The sequence below is a fragment of the Dipodomys spectabilis genome, unplaced genomic scaffold (genome assembly GCF_019054845.1).
Source record: "Dipodomys spectabilis isolate Male_0828 unplaced genomic scaffold, ASM1905484v1 ptg000051l, whole genome shotgun sequence".
Classification (NCBI taxonomy): Eukaryota; Metazoa; Chordata; class Mammalia; order Rodentia; family Heteromyidae; genus Dipodomys; species Dipodomys spectabilis.
In genome coordinates, this window is record NW_024870728.1 from 3,382,514 (window position 1) to 3,408,780 (window position 26,267).

Here is a 26,267-nt window from a genome sequence, read left to right on the forward strand (position 1 = left end):
GTAATTTTGCATTGCGAGCTCATTGTGAGAAGTGTGTACTTCTCTACTGATGCATGAGCTAGCAGCAGTGGTGGGGGCCCCAGGGGCTCATAAGACCACCAGAAAGGAAGATGGGACGGCCGCTTCCCCATCCCTGTGAGGCCGCATGGCTCATGCGCGGGTCACTCTATTCATCCTCGTAATTTTTTATGTTACGTTTTTTCCGCTTACAATGGCTATATCAGGGAGTTGTTGGTGACATTGATCAAGATGCGCTGTATTCATAAAGTGCTTTGTTAAATGGCAACTCCTTGGTACAACTAAAGATAGTAACTTTAAAAAAGATAAAAAAAGGAGATGTTGACCACATTGGACACTGATACCAGAGGGTTTTTCCCCCTTCTTTACTTCCCTCCCTTCCTCCCTCCTTCCTTCCTTCCTTTCTTTTTTTTTCTTTGGGTCTGGTCATGGGGCCTGGGCACTGTCTCTCAGCTCTTCAGTTCAAGGCTAGTGCTCTACCACTTGAGCCACAGCGCCACTTTCGGCTTTTTTCTTTTTGCTTATGTGGTGCTGAGGAATCGAACCCAGGGCCTCAGGCATGCAAGGCAAGCGCTCTACCACTGAGCCACCTTCCCAGCCCTTCCTTCCTTCCTTCCATCCTTCCTTCCTTCCATCCTTCCTTCCTTCCTTCCTTCCTTCCTTCCTTCCTTCCTTCCTTCCTTCCTTGCTTCCTTGCTTCCTGCTTTCTTTCTTTCTTTCCTTGCTTGCTTTTCTTCTTTCTTTCTTCCTTCCTCTTCCTTTCTTTCCTTCTTTTCGTCTCTTTTTGCTTTCTCTTTCTTTTCCCTCCCTCCCTTACTCTTTTCCTCTCTCCCTCCCTCCCTCCCTTCCTGTCTGCCTGCCTGCCTGTCTTTTGAGGTAATGGGATTTGAGGTGATCAGAGCTTTATACTCGCTAGGCGAGTACTCTATGCTTGAGCCACACTCCTAGGCCCCTCCCCCCCTGCCCCTTTTTAACTTATTTTCTGATACTGTGCTGTGCTTTTTGCTGACCGGGGTTATTCCTCCTACCCGCCCTCCCTACAAGCAGGGGACTCTTTTATATTCAGGACCCTGGAGAGAGGTCAGTTTTCCTGCAGCTTTTCATGCCCACTTGAAGATTTTTCTAGCTCCCTTGGTGATTTCCTTTCTCAGTTACAACCTTCCCTTTTCTCTGAGCTCGGGGTAACATTCTGCACCCACAGCACCCACAGACGACGATGTTTTGGACTCAGCTCCCTAGTATCTGGATCTCATTTCCAGGTCCACAGCCACTGTGGTCTGTGCATTTATCTCCAGCCACACTTCCATTTTTGCCTTGCTGCTAGTTAATAGGGGACACGAATCTCAGATTCATTTGCTTGGGCTGTCTTTGAAGCTCGTTCCTCAGATCTCAGCCCCTGAGTAGCTAGGATTACTGTGAGTCACAGGCACCCAACAGCCCCAAGCATCTTTTAAGCCACAGCTCGGACTTGAACCATTTTTTATTTTATCTAATGAAACCTACATTTCTAGCTGGAGAAGGGCCTGGCCATCAGTTCCGGTCTGTTATAACATAAATTCCAAATAGTGTAACATTTCCATCCATCAAGCTTTGACTTTATGAAGGCTGCTGGCATTTGCATAGGCAGGTTAATGCTAGTCTCTGTAATCTGGCATGCCAACTATCACAGGGTCCTAGTTGGCATGTAATACTATCTGAGATTGGTTTCATGAACATTCTTAAAGCAATTCAGAAGGCACTCTGTGCTCAAAAATTAGTTTGCTTCAAAGCCTTTAATTCTATATGGTTATGCTTTATTGAAAATTTTCCCAGTGGGCTTTTCCAGCCTTCTAATTTCATGGCTTAATTGGAAATGCTAAATATTTGCATTTTTAAAGAGGTAATTTGGATGATCAGTATTAGAGAGTGTTTACAAAGCCCAAAACCTCCTGCTGCATGGGGCTTTATTCTGAAGACATGATCTTACAGGTGCCAGCACTAGTGAAGTACGAGCTAGTGCATATGGTGGTGTATCTGCGTCTCATAACACATCTCAGAAGAACAGATAGGATGGTCTCTCTTCTGCTTGCCCATGGGGCTGTTTTGTGCCCACACCCAGGGTGCAAAGTCAAGGTGATTGCCTCCCCCACCCCCATTCCCTGTCCCAGCTCCTGGACGGTGGAGGCGCCTCTCCGTGCCTGCCATCCTTATGTCATTCCTTCCCAACCCATGGCTCTTCTAGGCGACAGCTCTGTTCTCATATTCTGTTTTTGTCCTCTTTCTTTCTTCTGTTTTTGGAAAGTGTAGAGTGGATCCTTGCCTTGACCCCCACCCCCAGCTTTCTCGTGAATATCTTCCGGGCCTTTGAGGAGTTCTTGCTAGCTGCACATTGTTTCCCACCACGTGATTCCACGGTTGACTGAAGCAGCTGGGGGGCTTGGCTGCTGCTGGAGACCTGAGGTCTGCTCTCCAGGAGGCTTGACTTGCAGCTCTTTGCTTGGTGAAGCCTGCCAGAGTGCCAGTGCCCGACTCAGATCTCGGGAATAAGACTGGACGATATAAAGACTTTCGATTTATCCAGAGCCACTGATTTTTTTTTTTTGTCCATTGCCTGGAAACAGATGGGCATTAAAATTAGAGCAGCTGTTCCACTTAAGGTTAGAAAAGCAGAACCGAGCGCAGAGGGGATTTGGCATGCCTGCTGAGGGAGGAGAGCACACATCAAAGCGGCCAGGAGGCTGCACTTTATAGCTGAAATCAGAGGCCTCTCCCAGGTAAGGTGACCCTGGCCTCACAGACACCTGGAGATGTCTCTCCCCCCGCCCTCCCCCGCCTCCGAGGTTCTGGGCTGCTGAGACTAGCAGGTGTGGAAGAACTCCTGTTGCTGGGAAATGCTCTCAGTGATAGTCCTCACTGGGTGCTGTGCACACACCTGTAATCCTACAGCTAAGGCTCACGATGCGAAGCCAGGTGGGGCAGATCAAGTTGAGACAGTCCTATGTCCAATTAACTAGCCAAAAGCCAGAAGTGGAGCTATGAATCACATGATAGAGACTTAGAAAAAGGTAAGAGTGTGAGGCCCTAGAATGGGCACAGAAAAGCAACATGATGTCGCCTTCATTTACACACAAACAACTATTAATCATCAAGCCCCTACTCTGCGCCTAATTTTGCAGCTCCCTGTCCCATTAAAAAAAATAAATGAAAAATTTCTTTGTTTGGGTTCCTGGGGCTTGAACTCAGGGCCTGGATGCTGTCTCCGAGTTTTTCTGTTCAAGGCTAGCGCTGTACCCTTAAGCCACAGCTCTGCTTCTGGCTTTTTTGATGGTTAATTGAGGGTAAGAGTCTCATGGACTTTCCAGCCCAGGCTGGCTTTGAACCTTGATCTTCAGTTCTCAGTCTCCTGAGCCGCTAGGATTACAGACATGAGCCACCAGTACCTGGCTAAAGGTGATTCCCAGCTGGTTTGGAATGCTTCCTTTCCTTTCACAGCCTCATGGATGGAGGCCAAGCCCCACAGAGGAGCACGGGGGCCATGGTGTATGGCTCCTGCTGACTCCCTGTCACCCAGTGTGGCCTTGGTGTGGCCACCATGCTGGGGACATCTCTGTGGACCATGCACTAGCAAGAAAGGTCCAGAAAGACCTTGCCCTTACTTGCAAGCAAAGGCCAGGGAGTGACTTCATTCCTGCCACCTTTAGGAAGGGACCTGGTGATGCGTTGACCTTCACTGGGGCCTTTGGCTGGGGCAGTAACTCTGTGCCTCTGGTGGCTCACTGGCTACCAAGCTGGTGAAGGACAGAGGCATATCCTAGAGAAGCAGAGTGAGAAGAGCGAAATGAAGTGCGCTGCTTTTACCTTGCTTGAGGGTCAGGCTGAACTTTATCAGCTATGGGATAGGTTGTAGGCTTGCAGGAGCCAGCTCTTCTAAGGGTGGAAAGGCCTCTGCGGCCTCTCTCCCCACCCCTGCACCCCAGGCCCTCTCTCTTCCGCCCTCTGTTCTGTGGCACTCACCCCCGTGTACGCTGCTCTCGGCAGAATCTTCCTTGGGCTCAGACTTTCCTCAGCTATGTAATGCAGAAAGCTGAGCATTGTGGTTTATGAAGCAGCTACTTTCTCCTAGAAGTCACGATGCCTTGGGACACTGAGTACAAGAGAGGAGTTTCCCCCTGCTCTCCGCCCTGCCCATTCACCTTCTTCCCCTTGCCTGTTGCTCTTCTAGATCCTCCGCCCACCCCCAGGTTCTGCATTCCCCTGGGCTTGACAGCAAACATCCCAACAGAGCCTGGCCAGTCTAGCTGAGCTGTGCTGCATCCTGGGGGGCTCAGGCAAGCTCTGCCGGGTGCCTGCGGAGTTGCTCAGGGTTTGAGGTCTGTTTAGCAGGAGGCCTTCTACAGCTGATAGGGCCCAGCTTCCTCCATCCCGCTGTGTCCCAACAACCCCCCCCCCCCCCCCCCTTGACCTGTGGGAGTAGGACCTCTGTTCCTGGAGCCAGCCACGCTGCTCTCCTCCGGTAGGCAGTGCCAGACTTGGGGTTCACCCCTCAGAAGTGTGCTCCTGGGTGTCTGGTGGCCCTGGGTGGTTGGTCACACTCTGTTTCCAAAACCACTTCTGATGCCAATGAGCGAAAGCTAGAGGTTGTGGAGAAGTAGGGAAAGGAGTAGAATTTGGGATCCTTCTCTCTTAGGTTCAAATGATAGCTCTGACACCTAGGACTTTGGGCCAACCAAACCTGAGCCTTCGTTCCCCACAGAATGAAGACAAGGCCCATTTCACAGAGCTCCTGGGAGCCATGCTCTGGTGCCATGAGCATCCGCACGCCTGCCCTCTGTCTCTTGTCCTTTCCTCCTCCAGGATACTCCCTCCCGCCTCCTCTCCCTCTGTATCGCATCCACTTTCGTGGCTCTCCGCCCTGTTCCAGTAATTTCAGAAGGACCAGCTCATTCCTTTCTGTCAGGCATCACGTTTGTGTTTAGTCTCTTCAGGACATCGTCCACTTGTTGCCCTCAGATACTCCAATACCTTCCAGCTCCAAACCGGCCATGCTGGCTTCCTATCCCATCCCAAGCTCGCTTTTCCTCCTGCACCCACACTTCCACCATGGGCGCTCCCATTCACCTGGATGTCCTGGTCAGAACGGGAGTTGTCATTCACAGCCGTCTTCCTCCCTCACCGTCATGTCTAGCCAGCTCCCCTACTGACTGCCCATCTGGGTGGCCACAGCCCCAGAGAAGGCCCTATCCCTTCCCCCTGGGAGCCTGCGATGGTTCCCGTACCATCTCCTGTCCCCAAGGTCACCCCTGGAATCACTACCCCATTGGTGCCAGAGGATGTTTTCCCTAAGGTATTGATCTCATCTGTCCTGTTGATCTGCCTTCAAGAGTCAAAAATCAAACTCAGTGCCACATACTTCAAACGGGCCAGGCCATTGTCACCCACAGTGAGACTGTTTGAGTCTATCTCTTGGTGCACGTTCTTTGGCATTTATATATTATGCATTGGGTGAGTACCTGTGTATGAGTTCAACCTTGCTAGCTGATGCCAGTGTTTCCCAAAAGGGTCACAACAATGGTACAATCTTCCCGTGTGTTGTATCCTCATTGGTGCTTGGAATTGTCCATTACATTTTTTTTTTTTAAGTTTTAGTCCTTCTGGTAAACAGACACTTGTTTCCCATAGTGATTTTAGTTTGTATTTCTCTAATTTCTAATAAAACAAAGCGATTTTCCTTATATTTGCTGAGCATTTGGATATATTTGTGAGGAAACCCAGCCGACTGTTCTACCTTGTTGTCTTCCCCCTCTTCCTTCCTTATTGTAGAATTCTTTTTTTTTTTTTTAATTTAATTTTATTTTATTTGAGAACATACTGTACAGAGGGGTTACAATTACATGGGCAGGATAATGCATACATTTCTTACCAAGCATTGCAGCCTCCTCCTTTGTTTACCCTTCACCTCCCTTCCCAGCCTCCCCCCTCCCGAATTCTTTTTTTTTTTTTCCTGGAGACAAGCTTTTCTTTTAGGGGGCAGGCACATGTTTTGCACACATCTTAATTAACTCTGAGGCTTGTCTTTTTTGCTCCTTTACTGGTATGTTTTAATGGTAAAATAATCATATATGTACATATACACATCTATCTATCTATCTATCATCTATCTATCTATCTATCTATCTATCTATCTATCTATCTATCTATCTATCTATCTATCTATCTATCTATCTATCTATCTATCTATCTATCTACCTGTGCTGGTCCTGGGGCTTGAATTCAGCGCCTGGGTGTTGCCCTTGAACTTTTTGCTCAAGGCTCTAGCGCTCTACCACTTGAACCCCTGCTCCACGTCTAGTTTTTTAGTGGTTTATTGGAGAGAAGAGTCTCATAGACTTTCCTGCCCAGACTGGCTTTGAACTTTAGTCTTCAGATCTCAACCTCTTGAGCAGCTAGAATTACAGGGATGAGTCATCAGCACCAGGCTAATAATCATAATTTTGTTGTTATCCAATTCCTTAATATTTTTCTTACAGTTTTATTCTTTTTTTTTGTAAAATATTTGTTTGATGTTAGGTAGATGTTCTTTTCTGGTTTTTTTGAGGCTTTTTTTTGTTGGTTATGGGGCTTGAAACTCTAGGCCTGGGTGCTGTCCCTGAGCTCTTCAGCTCAAGGCCAGTGCTCTACTACTTGAGCCATAGCAGCACTTCTAGTTTTCTGGTGGTTCATTGGAGATAAGAGCTCACAGGCTGGAATATCTGAAAGGACTAGCCAGGGAGCTGGCTTTGGTTTCGAATCAGCCAATGTGGACTGCCTTTTGCTTCCAGATGATCCGTCAAGGGTCTGCAAGCTATGGATTGGTCACCTGTTTGTGTAAATAAAGTTTTCTTGGAATATATATATATATATATATATATATATATATACACACACATATATATGTGTACCTATATGTATTTATATGTGTGTGTATATATGTGTATATAAATATATATAAAAATCTCACAGACTACTTTCCTGCCCGGGCTGGCTTTGAACTGTGATCTTCAGATCTCAGCTTCCTGAATAGCAAGCCTTTTTTTTTTTTCTTTTGGTCCTTTACATTTAAGTCTACAGTCTACTCAATATTAATTTTTTTGTGCAAAAAATTATTCACCTATCACTATCAATTTATTGACACGATCACATGAATTATAATACCATGCTCCAGAATTATGTTCATATGTAGTTATTCTTCCTTTAAAAAAATTTATTGAAAAGGTGATGTACAGAAGGATTACAGTTACATGAGTCAGATAATGGGCACATTTCCTTCTGAGCAGTGTCACCCCTCCCTCTTTCTCTCCCAGTTCTTGTTTTTTGTTTTTTAAATCTGTTTGGTGGTATATTTGTTTATCCTTCAGTTACACTGTCACATCGTTGTAATTACTGCAGCTTTGAAATTACTGAACCTTTATGGATTGGGTCATCCTGTGTTGTTTTTATTCAAATGTGTCTGGGCTATTTTGAGCAATTTATATAACAACAACACCAACACAACGGCAGTAGAAATCTGTTATGATTTTTGTTGTAACTGCTTTGAATCTGTTGGGCACTTTGGTGGAAGCTAGCCTAAACAAGGAACTGCAATTTCAAGATAATTTCTAGATGTAACATGTTTTATAGACACCAGGGGAAAGCAGGAGCAACAACTAGACATGGGAGAGTTTAGGTAAGGTTTTGATCTCCTAGCTACAAGTGTGAGCTAGGCTTGTAATCTCCTTTTAGCCTACTTACAGATGTGATTCAACACACATGTGAAATCAGGCTAGGCTGGTTTTAAGAAAAATTAACTCAAACTTGAGAGGAAAAAAAATCAACTACTTTGGTTAGTCTTGCAATAATTTCTTGAATAGATGGAGTCCTTAACACAAAAGTAAAGAAATACCAAAACACAGGAATGTGTGAGATACATTGTTCTTGGATCAGCAAAGTGAATGAGTATTTTTATTACTTGAATCTGGAAAAATTCTTGGACGAATTCTTGGCTGAGTCTACTACTGGCATCAATACCATAGTGATTTTTTTTCATATCTTTTCTCAGAGTGGGGAAGCAGTTGGTGTTGGAATAGTTGAGATTTTTATTGAAGAAAGTGGGAAACATGCCTTTTTAAGACAGAGATACTATGACAGTTGGGCCCCAACACGAAGATGACATTTAGCACCAATGCAATTCTGTTACCAGCACAGATACACAATAGTAAGAAAGGACCCAGGTACCAATGGCTCACACCTGTAATCCCAACTACTCAGGAGGCTGAGATACGAAGATCAAGATTGTAAGCCAGCCTCAGGCAGACAACTCCTTGAAATTCGTACCCACAATTAGCCAGCAAAAAGCCAGAAGTGAAGGTGTGGCCTAAGTGGTAGAGTGCCACTCTTGAGGGTAGACACAAGGGGATATTGACAGTGTTTCTAGCTGTCACAACTTGAAGGGAATGATCATATTAGTATGTAAGTAGAGGTGAGAGATACTGTGAAATGTCCTGAGATGTAGTGAGTGGTCCCCTGTAATAAAGAACTGCCCAACCTAGACTGCTAATGGAACTGAGCTTGACAAACCCTACCTTAAGGCTCCTCCTCCTCCTCTTCTTCTTTTTCTTCCTCCTCCTTCCCCTCCTCCTCCTCCTCCTCCTTCCCCTCCTCCTCCTCTTCCTCCTTCCTCTACTCCTCCTTCTCGTCCTCCTCCTCTCTCCACCTCCTCCTTCTTCTTGTTGGTCATGGGGCTTGAACTCTGGCCCTGAGCTTTTCAGCTCAAGGCAAGTGCTATACCACTTGCCGCTTTTCATTTTCTGGTGATTGAAATGAGTCTCACAGACTTGCCTGCCCAGGCTGACTTTGAACCATGATCCTCAGATCTCAGCTTCCTGAGTAGCTAGGATTACAGGCATGAGCTACCAGCTCCCAGCCTCTTTTCTTTTTCTTTTTTTTGTTGGTCATGGGGCTTGAACTCTGGGCTTGGGCGCTGTCCCTGTGCTCTTCAGCTCAAGGCGAGCGCTCTACCGCTTGAGCTACAGTGCCACTTCCGGTTTTCTGGTACTTTATTGGAGATAAGAGTCTCATGGACTTTCCTGCTCGGGCTGGCTTTGAACCACCATCCTCAGATCTCAGCCTCCTGAAGTAGCTATGATTGCAGGCGTGAGCCACCGGCACCTGGCTCAGCCTCTTTTCTTATAATATCAAAATCATACAAAAATATGTACTAGAAGTTCCCTTTTCCCCCTGATTCTGAAGTTGCTGAAACAACGCTGCATTCTCCTTATTAATACTACTCATAAATTGCTCCTTTGTGATTTCCCTCTGTGGCTCCCTGTATCACAGCTCCTCTGGGTCCTGGGTCCACTCGGTGACGGTTGTGGTGTGAGTCAATGTATTCATCTGTTTTCTGTTACTATAATGAAATACCAGTCACGGGTTACTTTGCAAAGCAAAAAGGTTTATTCAGCTCACAGTTTTGGTGGCTACATTGACTTAGCCCACAGGCCACACCATGGCAGATGACATCATGGTGAGTTGGCACAGAGACTGACGGGAGCCCCGTGAGAATGACATCCGTTCCTTCCAATGGTGGCATCACTAACGGCCTAAGAACCTCCCACTAGGCCCCACTTCTTTTGTGTGTGTATGTGTGTGTGAAAATACCGTATAGAGGGGTGACAATTACATGGGCAAGATAATGAGTACATTTCTTTTTTTTTTTTTTTGTTGGTCGTGGGGCTTGAACTCTGGGCCTGGGAGCTGTCCCTCAGCTCTTCAGCTCAAGGCGAGCGCTCTACCACTTGAGCTACAGCGCCACTTCCGGTGGTGGTTTATTGGAGATAGGAGTCTCACGGTCTCTCCTGCCCGGGCTGGCTTTGAACCTCGATCGTCAGATCTCAGCCTCCTGAGTAGCTAGGATTACAGGCGTGAGCCACCAGCGCCCGGCATGAGTACATTTCTTATCAAGCATTGTTGCCTCCTCCTTTGTTTCCCTTTCCCATCCCTTCCCATCCCCCCCTCGCCAAAGTTGTAAAGTTTGTTTTTCGATGTAGTGACTTTTACGTCTCATTGTTGCAATGGGTCCACCTGTATCCCTATTTAAACGATTTGTTTTTTCCCTTCCCCTCCACAAATTATACCATCAAATACAGTGAAAGCAGGGGTTATACCGTGGGGGAGGGACATACAAAGCAACAAAGAAATCATCTTATAAATATGTTAGAAACAAGCACATGAAAGAAAAAACATTTGAATATATATCTTAGGGTTCATTTCACCTAACATCAACTTACCTGACCATTTCTGCTTGTCTCAAACATATACTAGTTATTGCAAATAAGGGAAACCATGGGACCTATGTTTCTTTGGACCTGGCCTACTTCACTTACTGTAACTTTTTCCAAGTCTTTCCATTTCCTAACAAATGGGGCAATGTCATTCTTTCTGATGGAAGCATAGAATTCCATTGTGTAAATATACCACATTTTCTTGATCCATTCATTTACTGGGGGCATCTGGGTTGGTCCCATATCTTAGCTATGGTAAATAAGGCTGCAATAAACATAGTTGTGCTGGTAGCTTTAGTATGGTCTTGTTTGTGATCATTTGGGTAAATGCCCAAAAGTGGGATTGCTGGGTCATAGGGGAGCTCTATGTGGAGTCTTTTGAGGAACCTCCATACTGCTTTCCAAAGTGGTTGAACAAGTTTACACTCCCACCAACAATGCAGTAAGGTTCTCTTCTGGCCACATCCCCTCCAGCATCTGTTGTTATTAGAGTTCTTGATTATAGCTATTTTAACTGGGGTGAGGTGATATCTCAATGTTTTGCATTGAGATATCAATGCATTTCTTATATGGCTAGAAAGGTTGAGCATTTCTTCATGTGTCTATTGGCTATTCTATTTCTTCTTCAGAGAACTTTCTCTTTAAGTCTTTAGCCCACTTATGTATTGTAGGCCCCACTTTTAAAGGGCCCACCACCTAACACTGCCGCACTCAGGACCAGGCCTGCAACACATGAGCCCTGGAGGACATTTCACATCCAACGGGAACAGCCATGTAACCTGTCCCTGTGCTTGTGCGCTCTCCCGTGTTTCACTTCCCCTGGACGCTGAGAGGCCGAGGCCTGACCGTGGTCTACCCCGGCTCTTCAGGAGTGATGCGTGTCCACAGCAGGTGGGCTGCCTCCATCTGCGCAGAGTTGGGCCAAGGCTTCCGCTTTTCATCATCGAGCTCCATTAGAAACGTCAAGCCATGTCTTCCTGCAACACAGCGTTGCTGTGCTGCCACTGCCGTTCTTAGAAGAGCTGATTCCCATTCTCTTCCCATGTCATACCTGCAGTGATCAAACACATTCTCTATTTCAGCAGGTACAGTAGGAGGGAGGGCTTGAACCCAGACACACTACTGATGGTCATGGTTTTCATGCAAAGAAGTGAGGCACGCGCGGGGCATGGACGGCTTGGCTGGGCAGCCAGGTGACTGTGCCCGACCCTCCCATCGACTCCCAGCTCTCTCTGTGGGCAGCCTGGGCTGTAGGCACCTTCCTGATCCTCTTCTGGGCAGCCTACCTGGTGCAGCCCTGATGCTTGATGAATGTCACAGGGATTGCTAATCAGCTGTACTGAGACGGGGACAAAGCCCTAAATTCTTTCATCCGGCATGGCGACCACAGGTATGTCCCATTCCCATCCCCAGGCAAGGCGATGCTATTATCTCCATCTTCTATCCAATGATAAGAAATGGGCCTCTTTTAGACTTCATCTTGTATGGTGGAGGGATGTGGGCATTTTCTGGGGCATGGGCAGCCCATGTGTAAGGTAGGAAGACACGCATGCCACCCCGCAGATCTCCTGGACTCAGCAGTCCCAGGGTTGGCAGCCATCTTTGCCTGGCCTCCCTTCTTACTCTGTGCTGTCTCTGTAAATGCTCTTCATGGTTGGATAGCCCATGTACAAAGCATATAGCAGATGTGAAAAGAACAATTTCAAATTAGTTCTGGGATATGCAAAAATGTGGCTTAAGTCGGTAAATATGTCTGATGTAGCAAACATACAGCATTTAATAATGGGCTGGTTAGGTAGCTGTGAGCAGAAAGCCATCGACCCATAGACACCTCCTTTTCTCTTTATCAGGATAGCTGGTACTATAAGGTTTAATCATTTCCTCATCAATGAAACTAGGAATTTAGGTATAAAGTATCACCTATTAAATTCTGAGAATTCCCAGAGTGGGGTCTATTAATTATGATATTTCAACCTCATTATGCATTTTGGCAGTTTAGTAATTACCTGCTTATAGTTGGCACTTAATGGGATTGAAGAATAGTAGTGACCTTCACTACAAAACTTTCCCCCTCTGAGATAAAATATACATGCAAAAGCAAAAAAAAAAACACCACAAAAACAAAACACCACAAAACCAACTCTCAATAAATGGTGTATGCAAAAATAGGACTTACAATAGACAAGTATGATGCCCAGATTTTGCTTAAAGGCAAACTCTTGCATTTTATCTGACATTTGCTATTAAGAATTGAAACATAAATTTTTAATGAAATAGTCTGAAGTGTTTGAATAAATCTGGGCAAATATTGTCATTGTTAATGAAGCAACTAATATCCCATTCTGGAAGGATGCATCAGGGTAGAATGATTCTTTAGAACAAGAACTAAGCCCAGCATTGGTAGTCTATGTCTGTAATCCTAGCTACTCAGGCTAATCTGTAGGATTAAAGTTCAACACCAGCCTGGCAAAAGGACCAGTGAAACTCCATCTCCCACTAGCCAGCAAAAAACAGGCTGGATGCATGGCTCAAATGGTAAAAATCTCAGCTGAGCAAGAAAGCAAAGCCCTGAGTTCAAATACTACCAGGGATGGCAAAAATAAATAAATTAATTAATTAAGAGGAACCAATGGCTTCACAATCAAATTCGTGTGTGTGTGTGTGTGTGTGCGTGTGTGTGTGATATCAGCTGCTGCTTTGTATGCTTTAGAAATCTGTGCCATAAGCAGTTTTAACTTTTAGCTTTTCTTTTCCTTCCAGTAGATGTTTCCTTGACTGTCCGCGGCCGCCCCCTCCCTCCCTCCCTCCCTCCCTCCCTCCCCCGTTGTCCATTCAGCAGCTTCTATGAGCTTAGGCACTGGGCAGAGGACATTTGAGTATATAAAGCAGAAAACAAGGGGATCTAACGTCACCAGGCTTTTCGTGTAGTGGGAGAAGATAGGAGGTAGGAGTTTTTTTTTCTTCTCACAGTATGTTAAACGATGACAGGTGTTTTGGAAAAGAATACAGTGGGTGATGAGGAGGCACCAGAGGCAAGGGGCACTTGGGGGGTTCTCTTCAGAGTCTGGCATTCGAGGACAGAGTCCAAGAAGGCTGGCAGTAGCCATGAGAAGCCAGGGCATTGCAGGCCAAGGGATAGTCAGTGCAAAGGCCCTGAGACAGAGGAGTGCCTGCAGCGCTGGAGGGTCAGTGGGGAGGTCTGTGTGACTGCAGCCACGCTAGGGAGGCCCTGGTAGGAAGAGGACTTAGAGAGTGGGGATGAGCAGGGCACACAGGCCCCTTAGGGCTGTGAAGACTGGCTCTCATGCTTAGTCATTTCGTCAGCATCACCAGGGATACATTTCCTGCCAAAGAGGATGGACTGCAAGGTGCAGGCGGTATTCAGTGGCTGGAAGGGGTGCTGTTTGTCTTCAGTGTCTGTCTTTGGTTCTGGGTGTGGATTCTGTAGGATCAGAGTTGGCAGTGACTCCAGCTGTTTGTATTTACTCCCAGGCCTGGCACAGTTCCTGACACGCAGGAAGCCTCAATCCATGGGACCAAGCACTGGCCCCATGACACCTTCCTTCCAGAAGAGCCTTTGAGACCATCTTTCTTGGCCTACACTGAATCCCTACTTCTTTTTTTGTTGTCTGAATGAATCTAACCCTTTCCCTCTGTCTTCACCACAGGAATTTTCTGCTAGGTTAAGAATTTGATATCAAGTATGGGGCGGCAAGTGTGTTACAGAAGAATTCTTGTTGGACGCCAGAAATGAAGCTGTCTGTCTTCCTCTAGTGGCTGGGGGGTGGGGCGGTCATCACTACGGGACACGCCCACTTCCCCTCAGTGTTTCCACTTCCAGGTTGCTGTAAGGACAATATGGCCACCATGGGAGAGGACCCACGCGTCTCATTCCCGATGGCCTTTCCCTTCTGTAGCTGTGTGGTGGTCTTTGGGCTGTTCGGCCACCTGCTCAGTGGAGGCCTGACTTCCAGAATTAATTCTTGTATCCATTCTTTGCAATTTAAGAAGTGTGTTTCTACTTGTTATTGCAGGTATTAAAATTTTTGTTTGTGACTTGGTCAACCTCAGATGTTTCCAAAGTTGAATTCAGAAACATAGCTTTAATTGTTCCTTTCGTCCTAGCTAATTTAATTCTTTCCTCTTCCTGCCAGATGCTTTCTGAGATGACACCCATTCCACCAGGCCTTCTTAATGTAAGCCAGAATCCAGCCAGCGTAGTAACTAGCCAAGCAGTTTGCATTCCTTCCTCATCATATATTGCTATTGCTTTCCAATACTGATCAATCTATGCATATTTATTTCTCTTAACTTTTTAAAAAAGCTCCAGCATATATACTGCGATCCATGATATGCTGGGGATCGAACAGAGCACAGGGTGGAGCAAGTCTCTCATTTATGGGCTTGTATTTTTGTGAGATGAAGGGAAAGCAATTTCTTTAGATTTCTCAGCGAGGGAAATCTCCAGGGAGATGACACTTGCCGGGAGTGTGAAATAAAGTGATCTAGGGATGCAGAATTTGAAAGGACATTCCTGCCAGCGTGAGCAGGTGCAAAGGCCCTGAGATGGGAAGAGAAGGCTCAAGGGCGGGAGTTCCTGGCAGGGGGAAAGGAGCCAGACCAGGCTGGCTTTGTCTTCCTTGGAAGAAATGTAGGTTTTACTTTGAGTTGATAGATTGTAAATATTTTAAGTTATTGATAGCTTAAATGCTGTCTTCAGAGACTAAACCATCGTCTGAGGTTCTGAGAAGGAATTGCAGAGTGATAATGTGTAGAATTAATGTGGTATTTTGGGGACTTCATTTGATTCAATCCCAAATCCCTTCCTATTCCTTAAGGCATTTGTTGGAAGTTGTTTGATAAGGATAATTAGCAGAATGAGTAGTCGTCTTACCATGCAGAATTCTATCCACGAGCGCCTGTGTGAGAACTCATTTCAGGAAGAGAATTAAGTCTCATTTGTGTCATTGATTCTGAATTCTGTTTTGCAATGAGCTCTGAGAAGCCAGGGTATAGTAGCTCCGGATCTAATATTCCTTTATCACAGAAACAAATTGTAATTGAATAGCACTGTATGGTCTGCAGAGGAGCGGGATCTTCTGTGTTGTTCTGTAGTTCTGTAGCTTGTCCTCATGTACCAATCAGTGACCCTTCAGAGAGCAGCAGTGGAATCCTCAAAGAAGGCATTGACACCGTGCAAAGATACAGCATTGAATTTTGACCTTTCATGTGTAGGGGAGTCACATTCGTCTGTGATCATCCCCTGAAATAACTAAAATAAAAACATCTCACAAAATTCTGCTTAAGTTCTTACCACGTTCTTTTCTCTAGCCATGGCCATGGCAGTGGGTGGTTTGAGAAACCTTTAATTCCATAGCATCAAGGTAGGAGGGCTGCTGATCAGATAGGAAATGGGGAGGCCTAAGTCCCCCTTTTTGGCAGGAGGGCAGATATCAAGAAGTCATTCTCAAGAGTAAATCTGGCAAAGGAAGTTACACAAGATGCAAAGAGGGAGATTTGACTTCAGGTTTCTAATACCATTTGTCATCATCTGACAGCTGATGAACCTGATTGGTTCTTGGGTTCTTTTCTAGTGAGCTTCCTTTTTTTTTTTGGTCAGTCGTGGGGCTTGAACTCTGGTCCTGGGCACTGTCCCTCAGCTCTTCAGCTCAAGGCTAGAGCTCTACCACTTGAGCCACCACAACGCCACTTCTAGTTTTCTGGTGGTTTATTGGAGATAAGAGTCTCACAGACTTTCCTGCCCCGGCTGGCTTTGAACTGCAATCCTCAGATCTCAGCCTCCTGAGTAGCTAGGATTACAAGTGTGAGCCACTGGGCCTGGTGAGCCTCTTTTTTTTAAAAACTGTTTTTGTCTTGGAAAATTCTTCTAAATAATGCATTCCAGAAACCCATTGAAAGTTTGTAGTGGAGTTAGGATGGAGGCGATCTGGGAAGCCCAAATTGGTGAGCTCCCCTGGAGTGGGGAGTGGACCCAGGAACCCGATTTCCTGGCAATGATTCTACTTTTCTTAGGAGGGAAAAACTGACCCATTATGGTCTCCTTTCAGATTGTTGCAGATCCCTGTGCCAGCAGCCCTTGTCTCCATGGCAACTGTAGCAGCAGCAGCGGCGGCGGCGGCGATGGCTACCTCTGCCTTTGTGACGAGGGCTACGAAGGCCTCCACTGTGGTCAGGCGCTGCCCAGCATCCCAGCCTCTGGATGGACAGAGTCCATGTCACCCAGACAGCTTCAGCCTGTTCCCGCCACCCAGGAGCCCGACGTCATCCTGCCCCGCTCCCAGGCAACGGTGACACTGCCAACTTGGCAGCCCAAAACGGGGCAGAAAGTTGTAGAAATGAGATGGGATCAAGTGGAGGTGAGAGCCTTGTGCAGCATGGGTTTTTCTTAATGAATGAGTGAATTTATTTATTTTGTCGGTCATGGGGCTTGAACTCTGGGCCTGGCCACTCTCCCTGTGCTCTTCAGCTTAAGTCCAGTGCTCTACCACTTGAGCCACAGCGCCACTTGCAGCTTTTTCTGTTTATGGGGTGCTGAGCAGCATGGGTTTTTAAATAAGGAACCAGAAATAGCCAAATAATGACAGTGGTTCTAATAAGACCAATAAAATTAGAAGTCCTGAAAGTTACCCATGAAACAAGGTCATGTGTCTCAAGTTTCTTGCTATGTGTACTGTAATGGTTTGATAAACATAAAAAGGGTCAATAAAAACAGAGGAGAGATGAAATTGTTTTCTGGAATGATCTCCACATGTATTTCTATGAGGTCGTCTTGGGAACTTATCACAGGACACCCCACATTGCTGATCTCATTTTCCTTCCTGGAGGAGATCTTAGTCTGATTGGGCTACTATAATGAAAACACTATAAACCTTATAAAGAACAAATATTTAAGCCAGGTGCCAGTGGCTCATACTTGTAATCCTAGCTACTCAGGAGGCTGAGAACTGAGGATCACGGTTTGAAGCCAGCCCAGGCAGGAAAGTCTGTGAGACTGTTACCTCCAATAAACTACTCAGAAAAAGCCGGAAGTGGTGCTGTGGCTCAAGTGGTAGACCTTGAGCACAAAGAGGCTCAGAGACAAGGCCCGGAGGCCCTGAGTTCATGCCCCAGGAACAACTATTTATTCCCCACAGTTCTGGAGACTGAGAAGTCCAGTGTCAAGGCAGATATTGGTGTCTGGTGAGAGCAACTTCCCCACCCACTTTTGAATGCGAGTGCTGGGGCTTGAACTTTGGGCCTCAGGCTCTCACTGTTTGCTCAAGGCGGGTACATCTCTACTTCTGGCTTTTTGGTGGGCACTTGGAGATCTGCCTTCCCAGGTTTTAACTGAACCTCAGTCCTGAAATCTCAGCCTCCTGGGCAGTGGTATTACAGGCCTGAGCCACTGGCTCCCAGAGCGGGCTCACCTCTCCACAGATGGCCCCTTCTGGCTGTGACCTTGCTGAGGACAGGAATCTCTTCTCAAGTCTTCTCAAGGTCCTGTCACCCAATACCATCATATTAAGACCAGAAATTCAACATAAGAGTTGTGGATTTAATTTTTTCCAGGGCCAGGGCTTACAGGTGGGGCCTTGCACAGGCTGGATGCGCTCCAGCCCAGCTCTTCCACAGAAGGATTGAAGGATATGCACATTCATTCAAGCCATAGCGAGAATTATGACCAGCTGTTTGTGTTATGTTGTTATTGTTTAGGCTTCATTTTTTTCTTATTTTTTTTCATCTTTCAGTACTTGCATGGAATTTAGAAAGGATGGTATCATGAGTTTTTCCCTCTTGGTAGTACTGGGATTTGAGCTCTGGGCTTGATGTTTGCCTGGCAGGAATTCTACTTGAGCCACACCCCGTCCCTTTTTGCTTTGGTTAGTTTTTGGATAGGATCCTCCTCCTTCTCTATCTTCATTGCCTTCAGAGAGTTGTACAAAGGGGTTTTAATCTAAACATGTCCATTTATGCATCCTGATCATGCTACCCTTTCCACCTTCTCACCTTCTCCTCTGTCCCATCCCCATCCATCTCCTCAAGTTTCTTAGTTCCATGTTCACGTGTGTCCTTTGAGTGTTACTAACGTATCTGCCCCCCTTTCCTCTCCCCTTCAGTCCCCCACCTTCCCCTTAGTTCCTACCATCCTCAGACAAGGCATGACTCAACTGGGTCTTGTTTTATTTCCTGCCCCCCCCCCCCCGGGGGGGGCAGTCTAGACTGCAGTCCTCTTTCTTAGGTCTTCCAAGTATCTGGGATCACAGGCATGCACCGCCACGTCTAGTTTATTTTCTGGATGTGGAGGTCTTTCCAGATAGCTGGGATTGTAGTCCAGCCACCAGATCCTGCCCCTATCAATTACCCATTTTTATAATCTTTTGAGCATGTATTTGAAAATGAAATTTCCACATTATATTTATTATGTAATAGCGAATGGTGTTTGCTGAGATTTCTTCCACCAGGATTGACAATGTGTCATCAAGCTGTTCAGCAGTCTCATTCTGAGGGATTTTAAGAAGACCTCTAACACTTGATATAAAATATGATTCTATAAGCTAGAAGAGTGGGAAACAACTCACATGGAGGACAGGGATGTCGTGATGAACTTGATAGAGTATAATTCCATTCTATCACGCAGACTTCATTTACCCAACCTCTATGTAAACCTGTCATGGCAAACTCTTACAAGCACATGGCTTAAATAAACACACACACACTCACACACACACACACACAGGTATTTGTGCAAGGAATGTCCTAAAATTTCCTTGATTTGTTGTAAAAGAAGTAGGCAGTCCACATTTTCTTGGCTATTAACCAATTGACCCATTTCTGAGTGCCAACATAATCTATGAAGGACAGCTTCAGGCTATGGGCAATGTTTCTAGCTTACTTAGAAATGGGTGAAACTTAGTCTGATTTTAGACTTTTAAGAAATGCCTTGAAGTTCTGCTTTGAGTACCTCTTTGCTTCATGACTCACTTCTTGAATGTAAGCATTCTAAGTGTCTCAAGGAAGTGTCCTTTACAGAAAGTCTTTTCCACCCAGCCGTGTCAATCTATTTAGTGAAATCAAGCCAGCCTGCAGTTGGAAAATGTGAGAGAGAAATGTCACATCTTCCTGTCATGCTCTTACTCCTTCGGCTATACGAGAAGCAGGCTAAAGTGGCAGCAGAGAAGGTGGGAATGTATTTTGGTCTCTCCCTTTCATAGCGATGGTTTGGCAACATAACACAGAAAGACTACAACAAGCACCTGTTGCACATTTATCGAGGTGGCGCATCCGTGCGGGTTAGCCACAGCCTATGACTATAGAGTGTCCTAGAAGATAACATTGTTAAGTGTTGGATCTGGGGTGGAATTGCTGACACTTTCTGTACTGTTCTTCGTTAATTGCTCAATAACGTGTGTGCTTCATTCTGCTTGGAATTGCTGACACTTTCTGTACTGTTCTTCGTTAATTGCTCAATAGCGTGTGTGCTTCATTCTGCTTCATTTTCACAGTTGTGGGTGAGGACAGCCTTCATTGCAGGGGGGTAAATGGGTCACAAGCCCTCGATGCCTGCAGTGTGCTGTCTGCCGATCTCAGCTTTGGCTGAGAACTCCTTTCCAGTACCCGCCAGTGCAGTTGAAGCATGTAGGTGTGGCCCGCAGGGCACACCAGGGCAGCTCCCTGTGCCGTGGCTTCCACAAGCTGGGCCGCCAGGACCTTCAGCACAGCCGCCTCTTCCTCACCAAATGCCCCTTGCCTTGTGGGCAGGGTGGAGGCCCGCCCCATGGGTGGGTCGGTGGAGGTGGTAAAGCTCGCCTCCGACCTTAGCTGGGCGCAGAGCTCAGCCAGCAGCAGACCAAGGTCAGGTGAAACATGCCATGTGTGAGATCCCACTTTCCCTTCCAAACTAGCCTGTTATCACTTGCCCAAATTCTAGGGATTGGCAGATCGCTCTCAAGAAAAAATAAGCTGAATTTCATAAAACTGAGTTTCCCTCAGCCTCTCAAGAGTTCTCTCTAGCCAGACTAGAGCGTCGCTGCTGAACGCCACGCGTGCGCGCAGGGCCCATGGCATGGAATTGTGTCATATGTTATGCCGTGAGCACCCAACAATGGGCCTTCTTTTTCTTATTTTTTTTCTAGGTGATTCCAGATGTTGCCTGTGGAAATGCCAGCTCTAACAGCTCTGCTGGCGGCCGCCTGGTATCTTTTGAAGTCCCACAGAACACCTCAGTAAAGTAAGAAATTTCCCAGTGAAGACCTGTTAAAATTGGTGTGCTACTGGGTGTGGTGGCACACACCTGTAATCCCAGCAGTGCCTGGGGTAGTGGAGGGAGGAAGCTTTGGGATTTGAAGCCAACCTGGGCAACATAGTGAGACCCTTTCTTCAGCAAAGGTTGGCGTTAGGTGGGGTCTGCTGTGTGTCTGTTCTGGCCAGTCCAGAACACAACCAGATCTGGATTCACAACCAGATGTTATGTGTAGAATCGGCGGGTGCCACTGGAGAGCTGGAGGACTGCGGAGTCAGGGAGCACTTTGGAAAAACCTGGATCCTTCCAGGATGCAGTTGCACAGTGGGAAACTGAAAGTGGACGGGTCCAGTGTGAGGAGAGACAGAGGCCTTAGATAAGATCAGGAGCGTATGGCCTCTTGTCCAGATTGTGTGTGTGTGTGTGTGTGTGTGTGTGTGTATGCGCATGTGTGTGCACACACATGCCAGTCTTGGGCTTGAACTCAGGGCCTGAGCACTGTTCCTTAGCGTTTTTCACTCAAGGCTGGTGCTCTACCACTTGAACCATACCTCTGCTTATGGCTTTTTGCTAGTTAATTGGAGCTAAGAGTCTTATGGGCTTTTCTGCCAGGGCTGCCTTCAGATTACTGATCCTCAGCTCTCAGCCTCCTAAGTATCTGGGATTACAGTGTGAGCCTCTGAGTGCTTCCCAAATTCTTGGCCTCTTAAGAGTTTAGTGGACCAGTGGGTCCATTCATTTGCATGAGAATGACCCCCAATTTTTAAACCTACTTATTACAGTGTTCACTTTCAAAGCAAGCAGCTAAGAGTGTTTTGCTTAGTTGTAAATGTAAGCTCTTTCGGATAGCAGACTGCCCCCCCCACCCTCTGGGAGGGGGAGAGAAGAGGCAGAGGGAGTGGGCGTGGCTGAGTGGCACCTGCTGTGCACCTGGTACCTTCTGTGGACAGGGTGGGCAGGGGTCCAGCCTCACCCCTGGGGAGTGAGCCTGGAGCCCACAACGCAGTGCCGAGGCTGTGGCCTCCCCACTGCCCTCCCTCCTCCATTGCTGCGAACACAACCTTGGGACCTTTGCTACCCAGTCTTGGGGGATTTTAGAGGATTGGGTACATGTGGCCCCCATTAACCAGTTGGATGCATGGCTTCCTTTTTTCCCCCTTGGCCCTGGCTCTTGAACTCGGGGCCTGGGCACTATCCCTGAGCTTCTTTTGCCCAAGGCTAGGGCGCTATCATTTGAGCCACAGCTCAACTTGTGACTCTCTCTCTCTCTCTTTTTTTTTTTTTTACTCTTTTGTGTGGCAATTTATTGGAGATAAGAATTTCACAGACTTTTCTGCTTGGGCTGGCCTTGAACCACAATCCTCAGCTCTCCTGAGTAGCTAGGATTACAGGTGTGAGCCACCTGTGCCTGGCTGCATGGCTTTCTTTGAAAGGACTAGCGGGCACCAGAAGCCTCTTCCGTGAATATGAGCCATTTTTTTTCACCCTGCTTTGCAACCAGTAGACTATGAAAATGTCTGTAAGGGAGACTTTACGACATTGGCCCTGTCCCCCTCTCCTGGCAGGAGAGACGCAGGAAAGGCAAATATCCCTACAAGAAGACAGAGGAGGCGCCCCGCTCCACCAGTAGGGGGCCCCCAGTCCTAAGAGTTCAATGCTCCCAAGGCAGGCGGAGTCCTCCTGGTTCTAGGGAAGTGTGGATGAACACTAGTCTAACTAGCTAGTGACCAGCTGGCTTTTTGGGAACCATGCTTTATCCTTTCCCCTCTAAATCACATTATGTTTACCCACATAGCCTCTCTGGAGAGGCCTGGGTGTCTCCTCAGCAATTTGACCCCCATTGAACCCAGCCTTCACAGCCCCAGACTCTCTCCACTGTCTGGGCAGTGGAACAAGACAGAAATCATGGAATTTGATGTATTCTGGGTCATATGGCAATGCTGAGGGATTTGTGGGTGCCCCAGATCACAGGTAGGGGTTACTATCAGTGCAGGCATCCCTCAAGCCTTTATTACAGTCCCAGCTGCAAGCCGGGGGAATGTCTGAGGCAGAACCCCAGCTGTCCAGGGTGGAAAGGAAGATGCAAAGCCAAACCTGGGAGCTTGGAAAGCAATGGGCTGAGAAAAGACAGAGCCCTTTGTGTCTGCAGCACTGGGGCTGGGACTTGAAGCTGACAGAGAGCCTGATGGGATGATTGGCCTCTGTGTGTGTGTGTGTGTGTGTGTGTGTATGTGTGTCTGTGTGTGACACAGAGAGAGAGAGAGAGACAGAGAGACAGAGAGACCGAGAGACAGAGAGACAGAGAGACAGAGACAGAGAGTCAGATAGAGATAGAGAGACAGGGAGACAGAGATGGACAGAGAGACAGACAGAGAGACAGAAAGGGTCTGGGTGCTGTCCTTTAGCTTTTCTGCTCAGGGCTGATGCTCTATCACATGAGCCATAGTCTCACTTCTGGCTTTTTGGTGGTTAATTGGAGAGACGAGTCTCACAGACTTTCCTGTCTAGGCTGGCTTTGAACTTCCAGCCTCATATCTCAGCCTCCTGTGTTGCTAGGGTTAAAGGTGTGCACCACCACTGCCTGGCTGTAACTGGCCTTGGATGGTCTCCTGTTGTCTGGATTTTATTCTTGCAAACTACCAGAAGCCAGGGGAGGCCAGGGCAGGGAGGGTGTGAGGTAGCACAGGTGGCCGAGCTGGACTTTTGGGCCTATTTATAATACATTTCAACAGGCCTTGTTACCTACCTCGTGAGGCTCTGGGAGAATTGGACCGTGCAAGCCCTCTGCATGCTTTGTACAGGTTGTCTTTGTGCTTTCTTTGGATGGATGAGTTGGCTGTGGTTTTCTGAGAAGGACTTCTGCCTTATGACTTCTGTGTGCAGAATCCGGCAGGACGCCACGGCCTCGCTGATTTTGCTGTGGAAGGTCACGGCCTCAGGCTTCCGGCAGTGCTCCCTCATAGATGGGCGAAGCGTGACCCCCCTGCAGGCCCCTGGGGGCCTGGTGCTGTTGGAGGAGATGCTGGCCTTGGGGCACAACCACTTCATTGGTGAGTTACCCATCCCTCAACGCCACATCAGATTCAGCCCAAACTCGGCCTGGGGTCTCGACACAGTCATGAGGGAATTTTGCTCATATAGTAGGAATTCTAGACAGTCACGCTGAATGGTTTTACTGGCAGTCAAAATTGGCTTTTAACAAAATATTTCCACTGTGGCTCAAACTGACCAGCAATGCAGAGAGTACATTCCAAGCCACCTACTGGGAAGTTACAGAAGGGATTAGAACTCTGAGCCTCTGCTTCATAGCTACTGCTGTCCTGCATGTAGCTTTTAAAGAAAAATTATTAAATATGTTTATTATTATAAAAGTGGTGTACAGAGGTGTAACCAGTACATAGGTCAGGTAATGAGTATATTTCTTTTTGGCTAAGGTCACCTCTTCCCTCCGGTCCCCACCCACAAGTTGTATAGTTCATTTTTAACATAGTGTCTAGTATCACTATTGCATTTTTATTTTATTTTATTTTTCTTAGTCATGGGGCTTGAACTCAGGGCCTGGGCACTATCTCTGAGCTTTTTCACTCTACCACTTTGAGCCACAGCGCCATTTCTGGTTTTGGAGTGGTTAATTGGAAATAAGACTTTCATGAACTTTCCTGCCCAAGCTGGCTTTGAAACAAGATCTTCAGATCTCAACCTCCTGAGTAGCTAGGATTACAGAGGTGAGCCACCATGCTTGGTGCCACTGATGCATTTGTTCACCCTTTGTTCCTCCATTTCTGTGTGTGTGTGTGTGTGTGTGTGTGTGTGTGTGTGACTTCTAACATCATTCTTTATTGAACTTGCCCCTCAGTCTTGCCTTCTGTCAACTTCTACATATCTAGCTGGTACCCTGGCGTAGAAATGGCTTTCAGAATACAAGGCCCTTTCTGTCCTTGCCCCTGACCCCCTTTCCTTATTAATATTTACATTGTTTCAGTGAAAGAAAGTATGATACAGGTCTTACAAGATGTGTTAACTCCTCCGTCACCCTTCCCTCCTGCATCACAACCCGTTTGGACTACTGTTACCCTCCCCCCCCCTTAATGGTCACTTCTGTTTCCCTGCGTATGCATGTCTCTTCCACATATGTAATTTTCTTGATGCAGTGTTTGGGGGTACGCAGCTCAGTGCCACTGTTTAGTGCTGTCTGCTCGGTGGGGCGCGGCAGAGGTGCTCATTAGCTCCTGGAGTGATTCCTTTGCCCTGCAGTTTATATTTCCAGAGTCAGGTTCATGGCTCTGGCCATCGTCCTGTGCCGCGCACAGTGGCTTGCTGGTCTTCGGCAGGGGAAATAGTTTAGTTTGCACTTGCCTGCAGACCTTGATACATGTGTGCTTTCATGGGTGAGGACCAGTCCTCTGGGGAGCGGCCCCTCTGTAGGAAGCTGTTGGAGGAATATATTTTTGCCACTCCCTGGTGAAAGCCCCACAGGGCCCCTTCTGCGGGAGTCCTCCCTGCTCACCCCCTCTCCTAAGGCAGACCCCTCACTCCGGCCTGCTGCCCATCCACACACCTGACCTTCCCTTGCCATCTTCTCTGTGCTCTGACATCTTCAAGACCTCATTTAAACCTCTTCCGTCATAAGAGAAAAGGCTGGCCAGATATTCCATTCTGCATAGGTTTTCAAGTCTCCCTTAACTTTTGTAAGTTCTTACAAACACCCAATGAGAACACTGGGGATGTTCTAGTGGTTAGTTCTCCTTTCCACAGGAAAACATATGGAAGGGCACCTCTGCTTTCCACACACCTCCTCACTCAGTGCACCTGATGCCTCTTCACACTTCTCTCTAAGGTATCTGTCTATCTATCTACCTATCTATCTGTCTATCTACCTATCTATCTATCATCTGTCATCTATCTAATTATTATTATTGCTGGTCCTGAGGCTTGAACTTAGACCTCATACTTGCTTGTCTTGCTTGCTTAGCTAGCACTCTGCCACTTGAGCCATACTTCCAGCCCAGCTTTTTTTAGTGATTATTTTGGAGATGGGGGTGGGGGGGGGTCTCATAGACATATCTGCTTGGGCTGGTTTCAAACAGGTATCTTTCAAGTCTTATCCTCTTGAGTAGCTTGTATCACAGCTTGAACCCCTGGTGCCTGGCTCTTACGGTTTCTATTTGTTGTTGCTTCATTGGCATTTTATCCCTTTTGTCTGAAATTATTTACATTTTGATTCAGCTCATTCTTCTTTTTTTAAATACTGGTCTAGGTTTTTCTATTTGCCTATTTCTGTTCATTCCTTTGACTCTTCTGCCTACAACCAATTATTTTTCTATTGTAATTAGGTATATATTATATCATTCTGTGTGTGTCTGTGTCTCTGTCTGTGTATGTCTGTGTGTGTTGGGTCATGTAGTCTAGGCTGCTACAGGCTAGGCGTGAGTTAAGATTTATATAGACAAAGAACTGTAGGCAAGGGGAGAGAGATGCATTTCATTATTTTTCTTTTTGTATATAGTATTGTAAAGATACTGTACAGAGGGGGTACAGTTGCATGAGTAAGGTAAGGAGTACATTTCCTATTGAGCATTGTTACCTCCTCCTTTGTTTTTCCCCTACCATCCCTTTCCTCCCCGCCTCCCCAACTCCTCCCCCAAGTTGTAAAGTTCGTTTGCAACATAGTGTCTTGTATATCTCATTGTTACAGTGGGTCAAAATGTATCCTTATTTCAGCATTTTGTTATTTC

The 26,267-nt window shown here is 46.7% G+C and overlaps 1 protein-coding gene across 1 annotated transcript in view; it reads left to right on the forward strand.

The window, feature by feature from the left end:
• Positions 1-11,669: 11,669 nt before the first annotated feature.
• Dner (delta/notch like EGF repeat containing) overlaps positions 11,670-26,267 on the forward strand; it is a 164,211-nt gene continuing 149,613 nt past the window's right edge. Inside the window, exons 1-4 of the mRNA XM_042679326.1 lie at positions 11,670-11,682; positions 16,371-16,669; positions 20,426-20,520; positions 23,416-23,582. Of these exons, the coding sequence (XP_042535260.1) occupies positions 11,670-11,682; positions 16,371-16,669; positions 20,426-20,520; positions 23,416-23,582 (574 nt within the window). The remainder of the gene's footprint in view (positions 11,683-16,370; positions 16,670-20,425; positions 20,521-23,415; positions 23,583-26,267) is intronic.